At 42.7% G+C, this 20,351-nt stretch overlaps 1 protein-coding gene and 1 long non-coding RNA gene across 2 annotated transcripts in view; one reads left to right on the top strand and one right to left on the bottom strand.

Moving 5' to 3' along the window:
• Positions 1-9,959, top strand: part of LOC146008647 (myosin heavy chain, skeletal muscle-like) — a 162,804-nt gene extending 152,845 nt beyond the window's left edge. Inside the window, exons 15-18 of the mRNA XM_083148149.1 lie at positions 3,645-3,815; positions 5,276-5,476; positions 6,918-7,064; positions 9,328-9,959. Of these exons, the coding sequence (XP_083004275.1) occupies positions 3,645-3,815; positions 5,276-5,476; positions 6,918-7,064; positions 9,328-9,468 (660 nt within the window). The 3' untranslated portion in view covers positions 9,469-9,959. The remainder of the gene's footprint in view (positions 1-3,644; positions 3,816-5,275; positions 5,477-6,917; positions 7,065-9,327) is intronic.
• A 3,853-nt stretch (positions 9,960-13,812) lies between these two features.
• On the bottom strand, positions 13,813-19,981 carry LOC146007151 (uncharacterized). Its single transcript, XR_014444256.1, has 3 exons — positions 19,545-19,981; positions 17,514-17,586; positions 13,813-14,303 (listed from the first exon to the last, which is right to left on the bottom strand). It is a non-coding gene; the product is annotated as an uncharacterized LOC146007151 (long non-coding RNA).
• Positions 19,982-20,351: the final 370 nt, after the last annotated feature.

Below are 20,351 nucleotides of genomic sequence, written 5' to 3' on the forward strand. Positions count from 1 at the left end.
TGGGAGTCCCCCTGTCAGCTGCTGAGCAGCGTGGAATAAAAGCTGTGCGCATGCCTCTGGGTCATGCCCCCATAGTGACAAAATAGGGGCTTGGCCTCGCTGGAGAGCTGCGAGTATAGGCCATGCCCCTTTGATTAGGTAACGCCCCCAAAAAAATTTGGCGCACCTCCGACACGCATCCATCCGTCCCACATCGGTTTACATGTAAGTTGGGAGGTATGTATGCCGCTGCCCGTGTGTATAATGCCCACATGTATATGCCGCTGCCCGTGTGTATAATGCCCACATGTATATGCTGCTGCCCATGTGTATAATGGCGAAATGTATATGCCGCTGCCCGTGTGTATAATGCCCACATGTATATGCCGCTGCCCTGTGTATAATGGCGAAATGTATATGCCGCTGCCCGTGTGTATAATGCCCACATGTATATGCCACTGCCCGTGTGGCCCCCGAAGGATTTTATGAATATCCAAATGGCCCTTGGTAGAAAACAGGCCAGAAGTTATGGTCTCAATGGGAAATAAATGTCTTTACAGGTCTGGGCTATAAAAGATTTAACTATGATTAAGATAGTAAAATATCAACAAAAAAAAGTCACAACTTTTTCTCATGGAAGAACATTTGATAAACAAATTTGCTGCCATCTAGTGTTCATTCTACAAATGTGCAACTAAATGACTGCATTCATTTTCCCAGACATGGTTTTAGTGCTCGGTATAAATTTGAAACACATTTTAACAATTTTTAACACGTGATATGTAAATGCTACAAGAGGTTTGGGGGGATATTCAATCCCCGCCGCTATTTCTGACAGGGGAAATAGCGGCGGGTGCCTCTTCAATGTGGTCTTTCCCGACAGCATTGAAGAGGCAGAGCGACAGAACGGGTCCAACTTTGAAAAACTGTCGTGCCCGTTTTGCCAAGAACGGCCGTGAATTGTCGCGATCACGGCCGGACCTCGACAATCCACAGATTTTTACTCCAACACACCTAGTTTTCCCTAATGCGTTCTCACTGAAATTAAAAGCAATGTTTATATGAATCTAAACCATACTGCAGTAAAAACAGCAATGAAAATAACATTTGATATTTTTGGCCTTATTCATGTAAATTGAGCTCTTTACTGTCTAATCTTGTGATATTTCGCACTGCATGTGCACCTTTTTTTTGTTTCAAGTGTGACTTGCAACTTTTTTCATAAGTAAAGAATGTTTCATGCACAATATGGAAAGGAGAAACCTGCACATATATTCATAAATATTGATTAGCTTAAAGAGGAATTTGTGTGCTCCAAGCTTGGGTACTTATTAGCTGCACAATATGCCCATTATTATTGTGTTCAGCGATTTTTAGAATTTTCTGTACTGACAATTTAACCATGTCTCCAGTTGCAATCCAGAATTTCCTCAGCCAGGTATTGGGGCCCATTTCTAGGGCTAGACAAGCATGCAATTGTGTGGGGTGTCAGAAGACATGGCCATATATCCCAATAGAGGATCATTGTGTGAAAGGAGGCAGGTTCGATCCGTGGTCCCTGAAGTTCAGGGACCAGTGACCCATGGAGGGGGAGGGAGGGAATGACCCTGACAAAAAGCAGGTAGTGTAACATAATTTGTAAGGGACATTAGGACTGTGTGAAGCATAATATATTGACTGAAGCATTACTATGTGTGGCATAATATTGACACATGAGTATAACAGTGGGGGCATAATATGGTAACAGGGTCATTACTGTATGGGGAATGTGGCACAAGGGGCATACCTGTGGGGCAAAATATAATATTACTGTGTGATGCATAATATGGTTCAAGGGATATTACAGTGTGTGTGTGTGTGTGTGTGTGTGTGTGTGTGTGTGTGTGTGTGTGTGTGTGTGTGTGTGTGTATCATAAAATGGTGGAAGGTGAAAGGGGCAATTTAATAAGGAGCATTAGTATTACGGTGCATGGCACAATGTGTAAGAGGCATTATTATTAGTCGGAAAAAAAACAATGCAAGGGGCATGAATCAGGAATTATTTTTCCTTTTGGTGGTCAATGTCTGGGGGTGCAGGGTGAAAAACTGGGGTGGAAGGCCACACCCCCTTTTTGCACATACACATTTTTTGTTTTTACAAATGAAGAGGAGATTTGTAGATGCAATTATCTGGGAAAATGTTGCAGGGATACAATTTTATAAAAATAGCAAATTGTGATAAAAGTCTAAGTGTGTATTGAGAATAATGTTTCCCTACTATAAATTAGAAGTTTATTAGATTCATATAGAAGTTTTAAGTTTCAATTCAATCCCTTTTTTTTAATGTAAATGTAGCCAGAATTGTTCTTGTATGGGCAGCAGTTTTATTTTTGCACACCAACATCATTTGGCTAGGTAAACATTTGCACTCTAAAGCTAACCTTGCTCTTAACTGTACAATAAAGCAAACAGGGTACATTTTACAGCACGCTTGCCTACTTTGGTACTTCCCTCTCTGGGATGGTGAACGGCAGAACTGGCCAGCGAGGAGAAGCAGGGGTAAGGGCCACAATGAAGTAATTAGGTAGTTGCCCATACTGCCCGCTTCACTTAGGAAATGGGCCACTTTGGGCAGGTGACTCCAGCAGGGCTGGATTAAGGGTCTCCTGGGCCTGGAGCTGACAATGTTCAGGGGTCTTTACGAAAAGGTTTTTTTGAATCCGCACATAAACCAATAGAAGTAATGATTATTCATTAGACCAACATAGTTATCATCAAAAGATGATCTCCGGTATAGCCTCGGTGCTCCCAGAACAAGTTTCAGAGAACTTCACTGGAAAAAGAGAGGTCTTGCAAAGAGATCCAAGAAAAGACTGATTTAGTCTTTCCTGGGGCACACTTGAATTGATGTATGTTATGTTATTTTTGGTTTTTCTAAAACTTAACTTTTAATTTTTATTCCTTAAAAGGAGGGGTAACATTTGTCACTTGGTCTGCATCTTATGACTTTGAGATGCAGGTCTATAGATAAAAAAAAAATTTGGTTTACACACAGATATCAATATTTTATCATTCAGATGTAAATACGTTCATCATTCTTTAAACACAGAAAACATTTTTCTCCATTAGAGAAAAAAATGTCTTTCCTTGTTCAGGGGTCTATTAGGAGACATGGAGGAGATGAGGCCAATTCCATGTAGATCCCATACACTATACACCACAATGTCTCCCTAAATATAGAAAAGCACAAAAAAGTGCATAAATGTGTAAAATAGGAATGCATTATTAACACTTATGATTATGGCCAACCATGTGACCAGCTGGAGATGATTATGTTGTCATGGGGATGGGCCTATTTTAGTAGAGGTCTGGGGCTGCAGCTCCATCCGCCCATTGTTAATCTGGCCATGGACTCCAGGAGACTTCCCACTGTTACTGACATCCAATAGCACCACACAATTTTCCTAAGCCCCCCTTCCCCCGGGCGATCCCGCAGAGTAGACGCATATATTGTACAGGGTTTGACATCATTACTCTCCAAAATACAGTGGTGAAACCATTACTCATAGAAAGACACATTTTACTTAAGTTATTAATTCTATTTTTATTATTTATGCGTAATGGTAACATACCAGCATATAGTCTTCCAGGAGCCACTAAAAGAGATATATTTGTACCATTTGTAGAATTCACGTCTGTCGGAGGAATTACAGCACAGGCAGAATCATTTACAGCACCTGCAGAAAGTGAAGAAAGGACTGGAGAACCACATTCGAGAGCTAAATGCCAAGGTGGAGGAAGCTGAACAGATGTTATTAAAAGATGGAAAAAAGGTTATGCAAAAACTGGAGGCACGGGTATGTCTACAAGATTCAGAGAAGGACATTTCTTAAACCCTATAACTGGTTTTGGATTATTAGGTTGACAGTCAAAAGGTATACCAGGGTGTGGATCAGTTGGTCACCAGCAAGTTGTTAGACATTAGGTCGACACCATTAGGTCAACATGCATTTAGGTCGACATGTGTATAAGTCGACATGCAGGAAGGTGGACATGAGTCTAGATCGACATGGGTTAGGTTGACAGTGTCATAAGGTGGACAGGGTCATTAGGTCGACAGTCAAAAGAGCCACATGGGGTTTTTCACAGTTTTTTTACCCGAATGTCGACACAGTCGAAATGGACATAGGTTAAAGTGCACCACATTCGCTTGCCATGCTTCGGGCCACGATTCTCCCACCACGCCCTAGTGGATGGTAGGCCATGAAATACCGTCTGTCGGCACATGTTGGCTCAAAAAAACTGTGAAAAACCCCACGTCAACCTTTTGACTGTCGAACTAACCCATGTCGACCCAATGAAGAAATAATGACCCTGTCGACCTAACCCATGTCGACCTTCCTGCATGTCGACCTAGACACACGTCAACCTAAATGCATGTTGACATAATGGTGTCTACCTAATGACTGTAACAACTTTCTGGTGACTCAATGACTGTATCCCGTAAACCAGGGGTGGCCAAACCGGTCCTCAAGATCTACCAACGGTCCACATTTTCCAGGTTACCTAGCTGGTGCACAGCTGTTGTCATTACTAACTGTCACATTTTCAAACATGCTGCATTCATTCCTACTACAGATCCACAAGTTGTCTGGAAAACATGCACCGTTGGTAGATCTTGAGGACAGGTTTGGCCACCCCTGCCGTAAACCATTATTTGTCGACATGGTCAAAAGATTGACACAATGAAAAAGTCATTATGGGAAAAGGTTGACAAGTTTTTCATGTCTATGTCGACAAAGGTCCACATGGACAACATATCAGTGAATCGCCTCCGCAAGCCATGCTTCTGGCAAGGTACCTCGCTAAGCTTGGCAGTTGGCACACACTCCCGGAGAGGAGACTGATAAAGTCGGCAACCCTGATTTAGATATCAGTTTGAACACACCCCACCCAAATCAAACTCTCTCTACACATTTTACATCTGCCTCATCACCTCAGTCTGGTTTTTAGAACAAATTTGTCCTGCGATCAACTCTAATTTAGGCCCATTATCACTGTGCTCCTTTTGAGATCTGTTATTGGAGTGATATTAGCTATTATAATTAGAATGGATATATAGTTGTGCCCACTTCCCTCTCGTCTGCCTGCTTTACTTTGTAAGTTACTGTCTTGATCCTAAAGATGCTGTAATTAATTTTTATCTGCTCAATTCTGCCCTCCTACAACACCGCAGCACCAGGAAAGTTACTGGTAATGTTGTTCTCTATAGATTTCAAGAACAAATACTGGAAGTGTCGTTTTTTATTTATTTCAGGCTAAAGAGCTTGAAGTAGAATTGGACACTGAGCAGAAGAAGCACATAGAGACCACAAAGACTTTGAAGAAACATGAGCGACGTCTAAAGGAGCTAGTTTTCCAGGCTGAGGAGGATCAGAAGATGCAACAACGGAATCAGGATCTGATTGAGCGACTGCAGAGTAAACTGAAGAATTACAAGAGAATGGTGGAGGAGGCGGTAACAAAATACAGATTATACTGTATAGAGATATATATATATATATATATAGATATATATATATATATATTTCTTGAATAAGAAATAGCTATCGTTTTAAATCTTTTAACGTTCCCAATGAGCAGCATTCAATGGATTTGCCCAGGCTTTGGATGCCTGGGTCTGTGAGTTGTCCTGGATATCCGAGAACAGTACCCTTTTCACTCCAAAAAGAATGCCCTAATTGGATATCCCAGTAATTGTGCTATGAGCACTTTTTTTAGGCCAAATTGCATTGGGGCTAATTGGATACCCCCCATTTCATAAATTAATGCAGGTTATTACATTTTGGTATAATTGTAGTGAAGAGGTTTTTTTTAGAATTGGTTTTATTTTTACAATTCTATTTTCAGAACTTTATTTCTATGAAGAAAGATGACAATAATCAGAAAAGGTTCTGCTACTTACTTCACAAGGAGTCACCAATTTTTCACCATCTGCATCTGAGGACGAGATGTGATACTATCAGCCCAACTCGCAATGCGATAATTTAGTACACTGAGCGGAAGTACAGATGTAGCGCCTCTCATTCAGCCAGGAGCTGGCGATCGAATTGCCAGCCACCATCCGCCGGAAGGGGTGCGTACGCGTACGAGATGCTCGTGCATCCCTTTCCAACGGAGCCCACCGCTGCCCTCTGCTGCCTCCATGCCGCTCCGTCGGTGCCTGCATCCTCCCTGCACCCCCCTAACCCTGCCAGTCTCCATGAAGCGGAGACGGGCAAAAAAAACTGGGACGCACATGCATATGAGACGTTCGTGAGTCCCAATCAGATGGCGCACCTCTCCATCGACGATCGCTAGCGGGGACATTCTGGCACTGAATAAGAGGCGCTCCATCTGTATTACTTTTCACATGCAGGGACAGAATTTTCTCAGAAGCTTTGTCTTCTGAGACATTGGTCTCCGCAGCATTATTATGATATTTAAAAAAAAACAAAAAACTTTTATCATGTGATGCGTTTGCATCACTGCCGATATTGCACCGCTACCTCCGCCAACTGCACCCCCCACCACGACGTGGTGACAGCACCACCATGCCTCCCCTGAAGGGCCCCTCACCGGTGATCATATTTACCAATCCCTGGGGATCATTGATCGTAGCTTCTGTAAAAATACCCTGATTCGTATTATATTAGTAAAAATAATGTTAATAAATGGGCCCTCAAGAGTTGATACAAGGTCTATAGTAGCTTCAACACTGTAATTGTGCCATTGCTTATTTAATTAATTTCTGAGTGAAACATAGATCTGTATGACATTTAGTTCACTTATATGTTACTAGCTAAATCTCTTCCATTAGCATTCAAATTATAAAGTTTAAGTAAGAGATCAGGCTATTTTCAGGGTATACAACTGATATGTGTTCTTGACATCTGTACAATTCTGTTGTACTGACACAGGAAGAACAAGCCAACCTGAACCTCAATAAGTACCGAAAAACAATTAGTGAACTTGATGATGCAGAAGAGAGAGCTGAAGTGGCAGAGACTGCCCTGACTAAGATCCGAACAAAGAACAGGGCCAGCTTTGGGAAAGGATTCTCTTCGGTAAATTTAGTGCTTGTAACTGATTTTCAGGTCCATTAATACTCTATACCATGGGTTCCCAATCTTTATGAATCATGGCACCCTGAAGCACCAGAATGTTTTTTTGGTGGCACCCCTAGGCTAAAGGTTTATCATTAAGAAAGTAAGAAACACATATTAAGTTAAATAAATTGTGTGACCAGAGCATGGCAGCGGCAATGATGTACTCTGCCATCCATCCATGTCAGATCCCCGGAGCCTCCTGCTCCCCTTTCGGCGGACATTTCAAATGGAGCCCCACTAGCCAATCAGAACTCATAGACTGGCAGCCGCAGTTAGCGATTGACTGCCGGTACGTGAGCTCCGATTGGCTCATGAACCAATGCCATACAGTATTTGAAATGTAAACAGAGAGGAGCAGGAATATGCTTTACTCTCCTCTTCTCTGCATCTGCCAGCTTCAGCAGCAGCTGTGAAGAAAATGTAAGTAGCACTTTTGAGGGCAGTATTTGAAAATGGCACTACTTTGGGCATTGTGTGAGGCACACTACTGTGGGTATCATATGTAGGAGTACTGGGGCATTAGTGTACTGTGTGTGATGGTCATTACGGAGTGTGGCATAATGTGTAATAGTCGTTATGGAGTGTAGCATAATGTGTAATGGGCATTACTGCATGTGGCATAATGTCTAATGGGCATTTTGGCATGTGGCATAATATATTTAATGGGAAATACAGCATGTGGAATATTGTGTAATGGGCATTAAGGTGTGTGATATAATGTGAAATGGCCATTATGACGTGTGAAAATGTGTAATGGGCATTACAGTGTGTGGCATAATATATAATGGCCATTACGGTGTATGGTGTAATATGTAATGGGCATTACTGTGTGTGACAATGTAAAATGGGCATTGCGGTGTACTGTATGAAAATGTGTACTGGGCATTACAGTTTGTGTCATAATGTATTATGGGCATTACGGTGTGTCACAATATGTAACAGATTTTTCCCAGCATACCATGGGGCATTAGATTTTAAAAACTGCTTGGTGGTAAATAATGCAGAGAACTTAGTTACATACAGTATATAGCACTTACAAAAACTGTATCTAAAATGAGATCCAGCTTAGCAGGAGTTACCCTCCAAAGTGTACCAGTGTACCACCCAGAGTGGGTACAGTGTAGGGACCTCCGGAACAACCATTGTATAGGAGAAGGCATTAGACTGCCCACTCTAACTCCAATTTTGGTGGATTGACTGCATTTTTTAGTACATTAAAGAGGTCCCTAGCCCATTTCTTTTGTCACCAAATATACCGTATTTGCCGGCGTATAAGACGACTTTTTACCCCTGAAAAAAATGCCTCCAAGTGGGGGGGTCGTCTTATACGCCAGATACGCCGGCTCTGCACAGGGTTAATGGAGGCGGGCGTGGGGATCAGCTGTATGATCCCGCACCCAAAGTACAGGTGCAGCGGGGATGGAAGCGGCGGCGAACGGAGCGGAACTTTGAATCTGGCGCCGCTGCGGCCGCCAATCCAAAGCGCCGCTCGCGGCGGTTTGAATCTCCCGGGTCTCCTGAGTCGGGAGCCAATGGCAGACGGGTGCGGCGAGCCAATCAGCGCTCACCGCACCATACTCAGCCTCGCCCCCGGCGTCTGATGTCAGACGCCGCCGGGAGGGCGAGGAAGGAAGTCCCCCGGCTGAGAAGCAAGAGGACGTCGGAAGCCGCCGGAGGACGGCGCAGAAGACTGCGGCGAGGAGAAGAGCTCCTGCGGCCACTGAAGAGGCCAGAAGACGCCGGGGCGGCGAAGAGGAGAAGCAGCGCCGCCGCTGACCAGGATAGGCCAGCGGCAGAAGAAAGATGGTGGCCGGATCCGGAGAGGCCAGCAGGGGTGGAAAGCAGAAGAGCTGACGAAGCTCCCCCCTGCGGCCTCTCCCAACAACAGGTAGGCGGCCCCAGGCCACCTACCCCTCCCTAGACCACCGGGTGATCGGGAACTAGGCCCGTGGGTACAGATCAGGCCCCTCCGGCCTGTGGGCATGATAGTCGGGCCCTCTTGGCCCGTGGGCATTTCATTCCCTCCTGGCCCTTATTGCATTTAGCTGGGACCTTCTGGGGCCCTGCTATTGTTGGGGGGTCGTCTTATACGGCCGGTCGTCTAATACGCCAGCAAATACGGTATTCTTCCATTAAATACAGATATTCAAAATGTAATGGCAAGGACTGTGTTCATTTTATGGCTGATATGTTCTAAATAACTTTTTTCTCTCACTTGCAGGGCTGCACATCCCCAGTGGCTCTTCACGTGAGATCACCCAGCACGGTTGGCTCAGAGGGCCGTGCTGAGCGACTGGAAGATGACACAGCTTCACTCATCCCAACTTACTTGGACTCCTTGAAAAAGTTAATGGCTGACTGAAAATATGTTGTCACAACATCATTATTTCCTGTGATATAACCTCTAAAAAAGGAATTGCAGAAACACATTGTGAAAGTGTATTTGTATTTTATAGAACTGACCTCTTACTCTGTAAGAAGACACATGCCGTTCATATATCAAACAAAAGCATCTTAAAATGTTTTGTTTTTTTTGGGCATGAAAAGGATTTCTCCTTCCATTCCATAATTTGACATACATTACAACGTGCCATCCATTACCTTTTATGGAATTGGAGCTCCAAACAAGTAGTAGCTACCAACAAAGTAACTTATATATGCATATATACTTCTAGAACTATACAACACAATGATCTGTTCACAGACTGAGAAACATTGATATACTGTATCTGGTTGTATTGTGACATACATTTTATTTCTGTTACCTTCTGTATATTTGAAATATTTGAAATTGCAGTAATGCTATTGCTTACCACTGGGACTCATCTGCTTTTCCAAAGTAGCACAGGGTTTCCTACCTGACCCTCTCCTTCAGGGAGAAAATGCTCTGTTCCTGGACTTCCCTGGTAATGTATGATTGTCATCACCTGTGGTGAAACGCCTTTCTTATCAATTACCTAGCTCCCCACAGGTGATGGCAATCCGACATTACCAGGAAAGTCCAGGAGCAGAGCATTTTCTCCCTCATGGAGAGGGTCAGGTAGGCAACCCTGAAGTAGCAGATAGTGCAAAATGGGGGGCTCTGTAACTATTTGGCAGGTGAATGAGTTCCAGTGGGAGGATTAAGAAAGGAGGGGAGCGAAGCCGGTCTATATTGTTACATGTAATACAGTTAATGTATTAATTATTCACTTTTGGAGTTGGTTTTGGAGTTGAGAGAGTACTGTTAAGTTAGTAAAGTTACCAATATTGAGAACTTTAATATGTCTACTCGAGTAAGTCATTATTTTCTGCCCTGTCACCCTCACCACACTTCAGTCAGTCACTTCAGACCCCTATGACATAATACTGATGATATGAGTTGGCACAGCTGGGGTTATCTATATCAGACACCTATAATATAATACTGATGATATGGGCTGGCACAGCTGGGGTTATTTATATGGGAAACCTATAATATAATACTGATGATATGGGCTGGCACAGCTGGGGTTATTTATATCAGACACCTATAATATAATACTAATGATATGGGCTGGCACAACTGGGGTTATTTATATGGGACACCTATATTATAATACTGATGATATAAGTTGGCACAGCTGGTGTTATTTATATCAGACACCTATAATATAATACTGATGATATGGGCTGGCACAGCTGGGGTTATTTATATCAGACACCTATAATATAATACTGATGATATGGGCTGGCACAGCTGGGGTTATAAATATCAGACCCCTATAATATAATACTGATAATATGAGTTGGCACAGCTGGGGTTATAAATGTCAGACACCTATAATATAATACTGATGATATGAGTTGGCACAGCTGGGGTTATTTTTATGGGACACCTATAATATAATACTGATAATATGAGTTGGCACTAGGGTTACTACCTCATCCCTTTAATTCCGGACACATATTAATTACGCAGGTTCTGTGGCTTGCTGACTTCAAGATTCCATTTCACTTGGTTTTAAACTGCCACAGAACCTGTGTAATTAATATGTGTCCGGAATTAAAGAGATAAGGGTGGTAACCCTGGTTGGCACAGCTGGGGTTATTTATATCAGACACCTATGTATAATATAACATACCTCCCAACATTTGAAAATGGGAACGAGGGACAATTCTGCACGGCGATGCCGCGCGGTGAAAGGGGCGTGGCTTAATCCACCCATGGGCATGGCTTGTAACACCCACTGGGCGTGTCTTGACACAACCCAGTGGGTGGTCTAATGTAGTATGCAACATGCAGACAAAACATTTTTTTCCCTTCAACTGGTTATCCTGACAAGTTGGGCTGATTGAAAGGATTAGGCTACACACACACACACAGTAACACGAAAACATTTATTAATTTATTATATTAAGCCTTTTACAAAACATATTTACATTATTAAATTAACATACAGAAACAGAATCTATCTTTCTATATAACTAGAACTGTAAGTAGTGACATTTTTATTCAATTATTTCTATATCAGAGGAATGTGCTTCTACACTAGGACCAGGAGTTGGATCTCTACTGCTGGACAAACTAACATAAGTTGCAGATTTTGTCTGTTTCAGCAAGTGAGAAGGCGGCTGCCATTGGTGGCACTTCATGTGTGAAAACAAGTTTAATTTTGCAGCCAGTATTGCACAAAGATTGCCTCTTCATATACACTGGCCCCAGGCTGCTGAGTAAGTGGATTATTACCCAAAGATGAACGCTGGTCTGTCACTATTTTCCTCACTATGCTGAAGAGCCTTTGACAGGATGCATTGCTGTGAGGAATAAGGCAAATAAAGTTAGCAATCCTGGAAAGCGCCAAAAATCTAAATAGGCCACTGACAGGATCTTTCATTTCTGAAACTGTTTTCCAGAACTCATCTTTCCTCATGCTGGTTTCAAATGGAGGTAGTACATCACAGGTCTGGTAATCCCTAAATTGTGTAAACAAGTTGTCCAAGTCACATGCACATACAGTATAACACCAAGGAATTTAGCAATAATGGCCTGAACATTCTGAAGGTTTGAAGACAAACGGCTATTGGGATTTATAAATTGCACGTTTTTCAGAACTTCATCCTCCAAAGGCATCGCCTTCTTCATATAATCAAGACCTTTGCAAAAGAACTGCACATCTTCAGTGAGAAACCTTCTGTAACCTGCACAGCTTCAGTGAGAAACCTTCTGTAACCAGCGGTGTCTATTCAATTTTCCCTTCGTGCATAATTTGTGATTTCAAAGCCCAGAAGGAGTTCTGCGGTTGGTAGGTGTACAGAAGGGTCTCTGTAATTGATGTAGGTTATGTGGTCAGCTTCAGCAAGTACTGCAAGCTGCACAAATCTCAGTAAGATTTCTTTATATAATGACATCAAGGCTGGGTGTAAAACATGAATCATTGGTGCCTCTGTTTGTAACAGAACATTAACCTTTGCAAAAATAGGCAGGATCGCATGTAGGAAAAGAAGGTAAACTTTTGCCAAAGGATTTTTAATTGTGTTTAATGTTCTCTAGGGCCAAGTTGAGCACTTTGCTCATCATCATCAAAGGTGCTCAGAAAGTAGGAGCATAGCCCATCCCAAGCAAATAAAGTGCATTCAACAGATTTTTCAAGTAACAACCAGCGTGTTTTGACATGTTATACTATTTTTTTTACCCCAGTGTTGCAAAATGCCATGTATTCATGGAGTGAATACACTCTTTTAGCACTTTTTTGGAAATGATAATAAATATCAATGATCAAATCCTCTGCATTTATTGCAAGCATTTTTGACGAATGTTCAGCCATTAAGTGAATCAGATGGCAGGGACAGCCTACAGCACACACTTTATGCTCTAGTGTTCGTTTTCCCCTTATGCGAGTCAAAACACTGTTATGTTTCCCCTGCATATTTGCTGCATTGTCAGCTGAGTATGTGACACACTTATTCCAGTTGATGTTGTGTTTTGTAAGCATCATATTCAAAACATCAAACAGCTCCTGAGATTTGTTGGACTTGCAAGACACCATATCTAGAAATTCAGTGGAGTCTTGTATCTGGGTGTTCATAAGTCACCAGAACAGGGAAATACTTATCAAATTCATCAGCACTAGCATATAGTGAAATTCCAAAATATTTTTCACACCCTAAAATAACAGATCTAACATTTTTAAGTGCTTCAGGGGCTATTGCACCCTGAATGATGTGACTTGTTTTTGTTGAAGCACATGCATAATTTTCTGCAATTTTTGAATCTGGAAACATTTTTCTAAATAAGTGTTTCACATGATCACTGCTAGTAATTGAGATATTATGTTCTACCAAGAACCCAGTGAATAAAACCTCTGCTTTTGTTACATTGGGGCAGATGTATTAACCAGCGTTAAGTGCAAAAATGCACTTAACGCTGGTAAACTGGGGGGGATTACGTCTGTCCTAATGTATTACTAGCGCACCTAACGTGCGCTAGTGACAGCCCGCCGAGTTACGCTCGGCGGGGCTGTCCCTGCAATCCCCCCCAGGGATTAACGGCCGGGGTGATGTATTAACAGCCTTCAAGGCGTTAATTCACCCCAGCCGCTTCGCCAGCTCAGGGCTAGCGTTGTTCTATCCCCCACTATGGGGACAACGCTAGCCCTGCGTCTGGCTTGGGCTGCGCTGGAGATCTCGCGGTTTTAGCGAGATCTCGCGCATGCCCAGTAAGCAGGCAGGGGGGGCGACGGCGACTGCGCATGTGCGGGGCGGCGAGGGAGCCGATAAGGAGAGCCGTTAACGCTGGGGATAACGGCTCTCCTTATTGGCTTTGGGGGGGTTAATACATCTGCCTATAACGTTTGCCCGCTTCTCCACGTTATGCTGGAGAAGCGGGACTCGTTATTCTCAAAACATTATAGGCAGATTAGTACATCTGCCCCATTGTCAGCTAATTTAGATTAAGGAGGTGAGAAGAAAGAGGTTAATTTGGGTAACTGAAGCTCCATGCTTATCTGTAGCTATGTGTTTGCTGACATCATTGTATCCCCCATGACACAGAAAAATCAGATGTGCAAAACTCACAAAAAGAAAACAAAGCTCCCGCCTTGATTTTTTAAGGAAAGGGTGCGTTTCTCGCCAAGAATCTTTAAACAAGTCTTTTTGCTGTTTTCTTTGTTGTAGCTCTTTCATTTTCTTCTGCCATGGCTGACAATTGTCACTACTTCCTGCTTTATACCCTGATAGCTATCATCGTGGAAACAAAAACACAAATACAACACATAATCAAATATTGTAAATACTCAATACACACACAGATTCTATTTTATATAGTGTTCTATTCATTGTGGGCATATATTTATAGAGCCTTATTCTAAATTGGACATATTTGCAGCCACCTTTCTGTACTGCCCACTTACAATGTTAAATGGGGGGGGGGGCATTTAACATTGTAAGGACCTATCTGGGTGGTTGTACATTAAAAAATTTTATACCATCACATTGTATGCCATTGTATGGCATACAATGCCATACAATTTTTTATTGTACAACATCGCGCAGCATCGCATACCATATTTAGTCTTATGGTATACCGTGCTAGGAAACAAGTACCCAGCATTTTATATACAGTATCAACATTCTGTCAATGTTGACTTTTTTCCAGGTGCCAACATTAATGATGTTGACATTTTATCATTGCCAACATCTTTAATGATGACCTTCTGGTATCATCACCATAAATGTTGACATTGGCAATCTAGAAGATAGTAGACAGGCTCTGATTGGTTGCCCATAGCAACAGCACATGTGAAGTAGAATACACATCTTAGTGGACCTTTGGAAACTTGATAAAATAGGTGCAAGTAAATGACGCTACTGAAAGAGAATACATCAACAATTAGGACAAACAACAAATGTGACATCCTTGATTGTGTGCTTGCCTGCACTTCTTGGCTCATACACTGTGATAAGAGCAGGATGGGGCACGTATTGTTATATTGCTGCTCCCTTACTGAGCAGGAGCTGGCATTTTGCTGTCACCCCTCGTAGGGTGACACCCAGGTTTGTCCCACACCCATACCTCCCAACTAACCCTCTTTTCTTGGGACAATTCCGTGGTTGGGGGCATGCCCAACTTTTACATAGATCACATCCCTTTTTTTGGGCAGCCCCGATCCTCCAGTTTGAAATCTTGGGAGGTATGCCCACACCTCATAGTGATGCAAATGTTAAGGGCAACTGATTACCCACTGATGGTGGGCTCTGGACTGCAGCACAAACACCAGCTAAAATATTATGAGAGCTATGGATGCTGTGTGAGTTACAAGTAATACAGGGAGATGTTCCTGGTGAAAGCATATCAGAAATATATAGGAAGCCTATTGAAAGCCTGCTAAAAATCCTACTAAAATTTTACTGAAAGTACTGAGTAACAAGGCCCTTCTGAGGGAGATATTTAAAAAGTGATGTCACTGAACGATGTTGAATGCTATCGCTCAGTGTGTTATAGAGATATATAGATATATATATAGATATATATATATATCTCTATAGGAAACAATTGTAAGATGGCGCCCTTTAAGGCGACCTTACGGATTAGGTCAAACAAGCCTTCGAGTAATCCTTAAACTTTCTAAAAGTAAATAAAGCAAAGTCCATGAATTTTCAAACGTTTATTAAAAGTCTCTTTTTCCACTCTGTATTGGTGGTTGGTTTAGACCTGGGGTAGCCAACCCTAGTCCTCGAGAGCTACCAACAGTGCATGTTTGCAGGTCTCCTCACAGAATCACAAGTGAGCTAATTAGCTCCATCTTTGGATCTTTTAAAATCTGTCAGTGATAATGAGTGCAGCTGTGCAGCAGCTAGGTTGTCTGGAAAATGTGAACTGTTGGTAGCTCTCGTGGGCTAGGGTTGGCTACCACTGGTTTAGACCATTAAAAGGTTCAGATGTTTCAAGATAGCAAACAAATATTCCCAACGTGTTTCGTCCCCACACAGGACTTCATCAGGGGTTCGCTACAAACATATATAAAAAAAACATATTTTTAAAATACTGGTTTTTACAGTTTGTACAGGTTCAAGTAAAAAATCATATACATTTCATTCAAAGAACTTTACTCTAAAATACATACGCAATGATTAATTTGGCTAATCCTCATGAAATATTATTTAAAGAGAGGATTTAAAGGAATAGACAAGGGAACAGGTGATAAGGAATAGAGAACAAAAAACATCATGATCCAGGATGGTTTGTATATATCGGATTACATATTAGATTGTGTAAAAAATTACTTTCTACAGCTTTCACAGAAGTTACTTTAAACCGATTTCGTAGAGGGAGTAAATCCGCAATAGGAAGGTTCAATTTGATCATTAAGGGCCTTATTCTGGTCTGTGCGTACTTTCCCGCACTCTTTCGGATGGCGTTTTTTAGCCGTCTGCGCATGCGTGGGCAACGCTATGCGCATGTGCCACGCAAGGTCTCCGTACTTGTTCTCACCAGTACCGTACAGAAATGTGCACCGCATTCACTCGGGAAATATGGGCGTAATTCGGAACTACACAGGGGCGTAGTTTCAAAGTGGGCTAAACTGGGCGTAAACGAGGGAGTGCACTAATTCTGGTATGCGTACATTCGGACAGCACACCGAATGCACGCGAACAAAAAGGCAGGAAACATGCGGTCTTCATAAGCAAGTAATGCTTTGCGGACACCACTCGGTCATGCGCTAGGCATTCGGAACGCCCAATCAGTACGGGCGCACCTCAACCAATGTCAGCTGAACACAATACAATCCACTCCTTTACTCATTACTCATTAATTACATGATGTAAGGGTTAATCTAAAGTGGTAGTAAAGTGTTTAATTATCAATTAGAGAAATAATAGATGACCATTAAAAACAATCCCTTTTTAATGAGGTTGCCTAATTGCATAAGTGGGTCATGTTATAGATTTCGGTGTTCAGATAATAGTGGTGAGTTTTGCGGAAATACACCGCATCGGTGCGTACGGGCAGGTTCCCGTCCGTTGTGACGCGGTAAGACCGTGCATACGCTGTAAGACCATGCAGAATATGTGTGTGTCCACCGCACACGCAAAGGTTTGGATGTCTTCCGTAAACACGCCCTCTTCTTAAAGAGTGAGTCCGTCCGAATGCGGAGGACCGGTGGGCGTTTCTTCGTACGATGTCCGGACAGCGTGGCGTGCGGACCTCTCTGAAATAAATCGGAAATATACGCACCAACCAGAATAAGGGCCTAAATGTTACAAACTCTGGGATACCTAGTAGAATAAAACAATTATTTTTTTTATTTTTAGACTGATGGAAAATAGGCACAGCTATCTGTATGCCTTATTTTAGTGTGGACCAGATCATTTTATTCTTATTGCAATATTTTCATCAAAAAGCTGTTTATTGTCTATTAAACCATAACAAAATAAGTAATTACTTACATAGTGATCAGGCTAATTGCATACAGATGTGGAGTCCGTGTGTGAGCCTCTCAATATTCATACATGGTCTTGCCTACACATAAATACGTTATTAGAGTAGTTAAAGATGACAAATTGAACTATTCCCCCCATAGGGAGTTATATTAGCTGATCACATACTGTACATTCGTACCTTAAAAGGTTAAAAGTCTGTAGACATCACCATTTCTTGGTTTAAATCAGACAACTGATTTATCTTAAAGCCAGATAATATTCCTAGTAGGCATAGGCGAATCTAGAATTATGGTAATGGGTGGTCCCAGATCTAGATATAATAGCAGGGGGACCTTTGCGCGGCGTAGCCGCGCGCAAAAAAATGGGCGTGGCCTCATGGGAAGGAGGCGTGGCGTCACAAAAAGGGGTGTGGTATTACACTTTAGACCATACACAGTAATGCCCATTACACATTTTAGCAAACTCCGTGTGTAATACATAAAGCCACACGCCGTAATGCCAATTACACATAAGGCCACACACCATAATGCCCATTACACATTGTGCCACACATCATGATGGCCATTACATACTATATAACAAACCGTAATGCCCATTACATATTTGCCACATAAGTGCTGCTTACCTACGTGCTCATTGCTAGGGGGTTCTTGCTTGATGGCACTATAGTACCCATTACACATGATGCCGCACACCATACTACCCATTACACATGATGCCGCACACCATAGTACCCATTATACATGAGGACGCATACCATAGTACCCATTACACATGATGCCGCGCACAATAGTACCCATTACGCATGATGCTGCACACATAATGCCCCTTACACATGATGCAGCACACATAATGCCGCTTACACATGATGCTGCACACCGTAATGCCCCTTACACATTAAGCCACACATTATGCGTAATGCCCCCACATAATGCCACTTGTAGCGTCCCTTAAGCAATGCCCCCAAAAGTGGCACTTACTGTAAATTTTTATATGAGCCTTCACTGCTGCTGCAGGGAGAGATGGAGAGCGGTGCAGCTGCTTCTATGGGGAGAGGAGCAGAGCGCAGCGCAGAGCACGCTCCCACTCCCCTCCTGGTGTCCCCTCTAGCCGAGAGGACATTTTATAATATTGTGCGCGCTGTTGTTGTGCGTGAAGCTGCAGGGGTGACAGTCATTGACAGTTGGGCAGAGAGCAGGGGGCTGCCCGGCTGTATTTAGAGCACTGCAGGTCACGGCTGTTTGAAATAATACCCCTTTCACAACAGAAAATGCAGGGATTTACCCGGGAATATGGTCCCAGGATTATGCAGGGACATTCCCACGCTGACCCCTTATACACCAGCCTAGTCCCTGCATTTTCTGGTGTGAGGGGGAGAGACAACCACTCCCCTCTCCCTACTCCCCTTTAACCAACCAGCTATATCTTCGGAACCAACTGACCCATTCACATGAGACCAGTATCATATTGAAGAACTTTTGAGATGGCTTTGAATGATTTTGGTCCCGTGAAACTGGGCTGTTTGGTTCCAGAGAAATCTGCCCTCAAAGAACATAAACAGCCATGAAATTACATTTAAGAAATGAAAAAAAACGGTTTAACCTCAATATCCCTGGAACCAATTAACCCATATGAATCCAGCCTGGTATCAGATTAAAGGCCCAGCGATTTGGGTTCGACTGAGATCAACCTCGAGCTTCAGTGATGCCGAAGGGGGAACTGGCAGCCGTTGAACTGGGTGGGGGTCGGAATTAGCGTGTCCCATGTTATCCTATAGGGAAAACGTTCCAGATTTGCCTGGCCGTATCTCCGGTTCCCAGGGGGCTAGAGACACGGGGCTGGGCTCGTTGGAAAGCCCTGGTCCTCAGCTACAACATGGGCTAATGGGTGGTCCTGTGCACCCCCGGACCACCCCCTAGATTCGCCTATGCTAGTAGGATATATTGTCTCTAATTGAAGGAGAAAAATGATAGGATAAGTATCATCTGCGGTCTCACATGTTTTAACATGCAGTGGGGTATGAGGTGGTATACATACCTATGCTTGATTAAGATACAGGTGTATTCTGCACAGAATCTGAGTGACTCGGAGTACAATTCTCACTGTTTGATACAAAGAGGTTTTCTTTTTACTTAGCCATATACTTTGTAGGAGAAACCTTATTTAATATTTAGATTTACACTAATATTCATGTGTCCCACAGCAGTATTTTTCCTATGGTTAAAGGTAAGTAAGTATCATAACCGGGGGTAATTAGATACCATAAAAAGTAAATGGAGGGGATGCAGTTTAAATCCCGGCGGTCGGGATCCCGGTGTTCAAAATCCCGAACGCCGAAATCCCGACACTTTCTCCCCCCGTGGGTGTCCACGACACCCCGGAGGGAGAATAAATTAGTGTGCCGAGGGGGGGTGATCCACGTCCAGCCCTTGTTGGGATTTCGGCGTTCGGGATGCCGTCGTCGGGATTTTGAACGCCGGCTTTTCATGCCGAATCCAAATGGAGTATAGTTGGTTTCAAATGGCCTTTAACTTTTCCTCCCATAGAAACATTAAAAAAAAAAATTTTTGAAATAAAATGCACATTCCCAAATGTAAATATACATATCATTATATAGGGTGGACATCGGGTAGACATTGGTAACAAAATATTACCTAAGCATGCTTTAATAAATGCAGAGTTTAGCATACTATCTGTGTATTTATAAAGTTTCCCCATTATGGGTAGCTTACCTTACTGGAGATGTGTACTCATGAAGGGCTCTGTCAGAATGAGACTACCCTGGTTCACAGCCCAGGTTTATATAGGGCTGATTGATGACATCACTTCCTTTCAATGTAATAG

This window comes from Crinia signifera, chromosome 6 (genome assembly GCF_055691185.1).
Source record: "Crinia signifera chromosome 6, ASM5569118v1, whole genome shotgun sequence".
Taxonomy (NCBI): domain Eukaryota; kingdom Metazoa; phylum Chordata; class Amphibia; order Anura; family Myobatrachidae; genus Crinia; species Crinia signifera.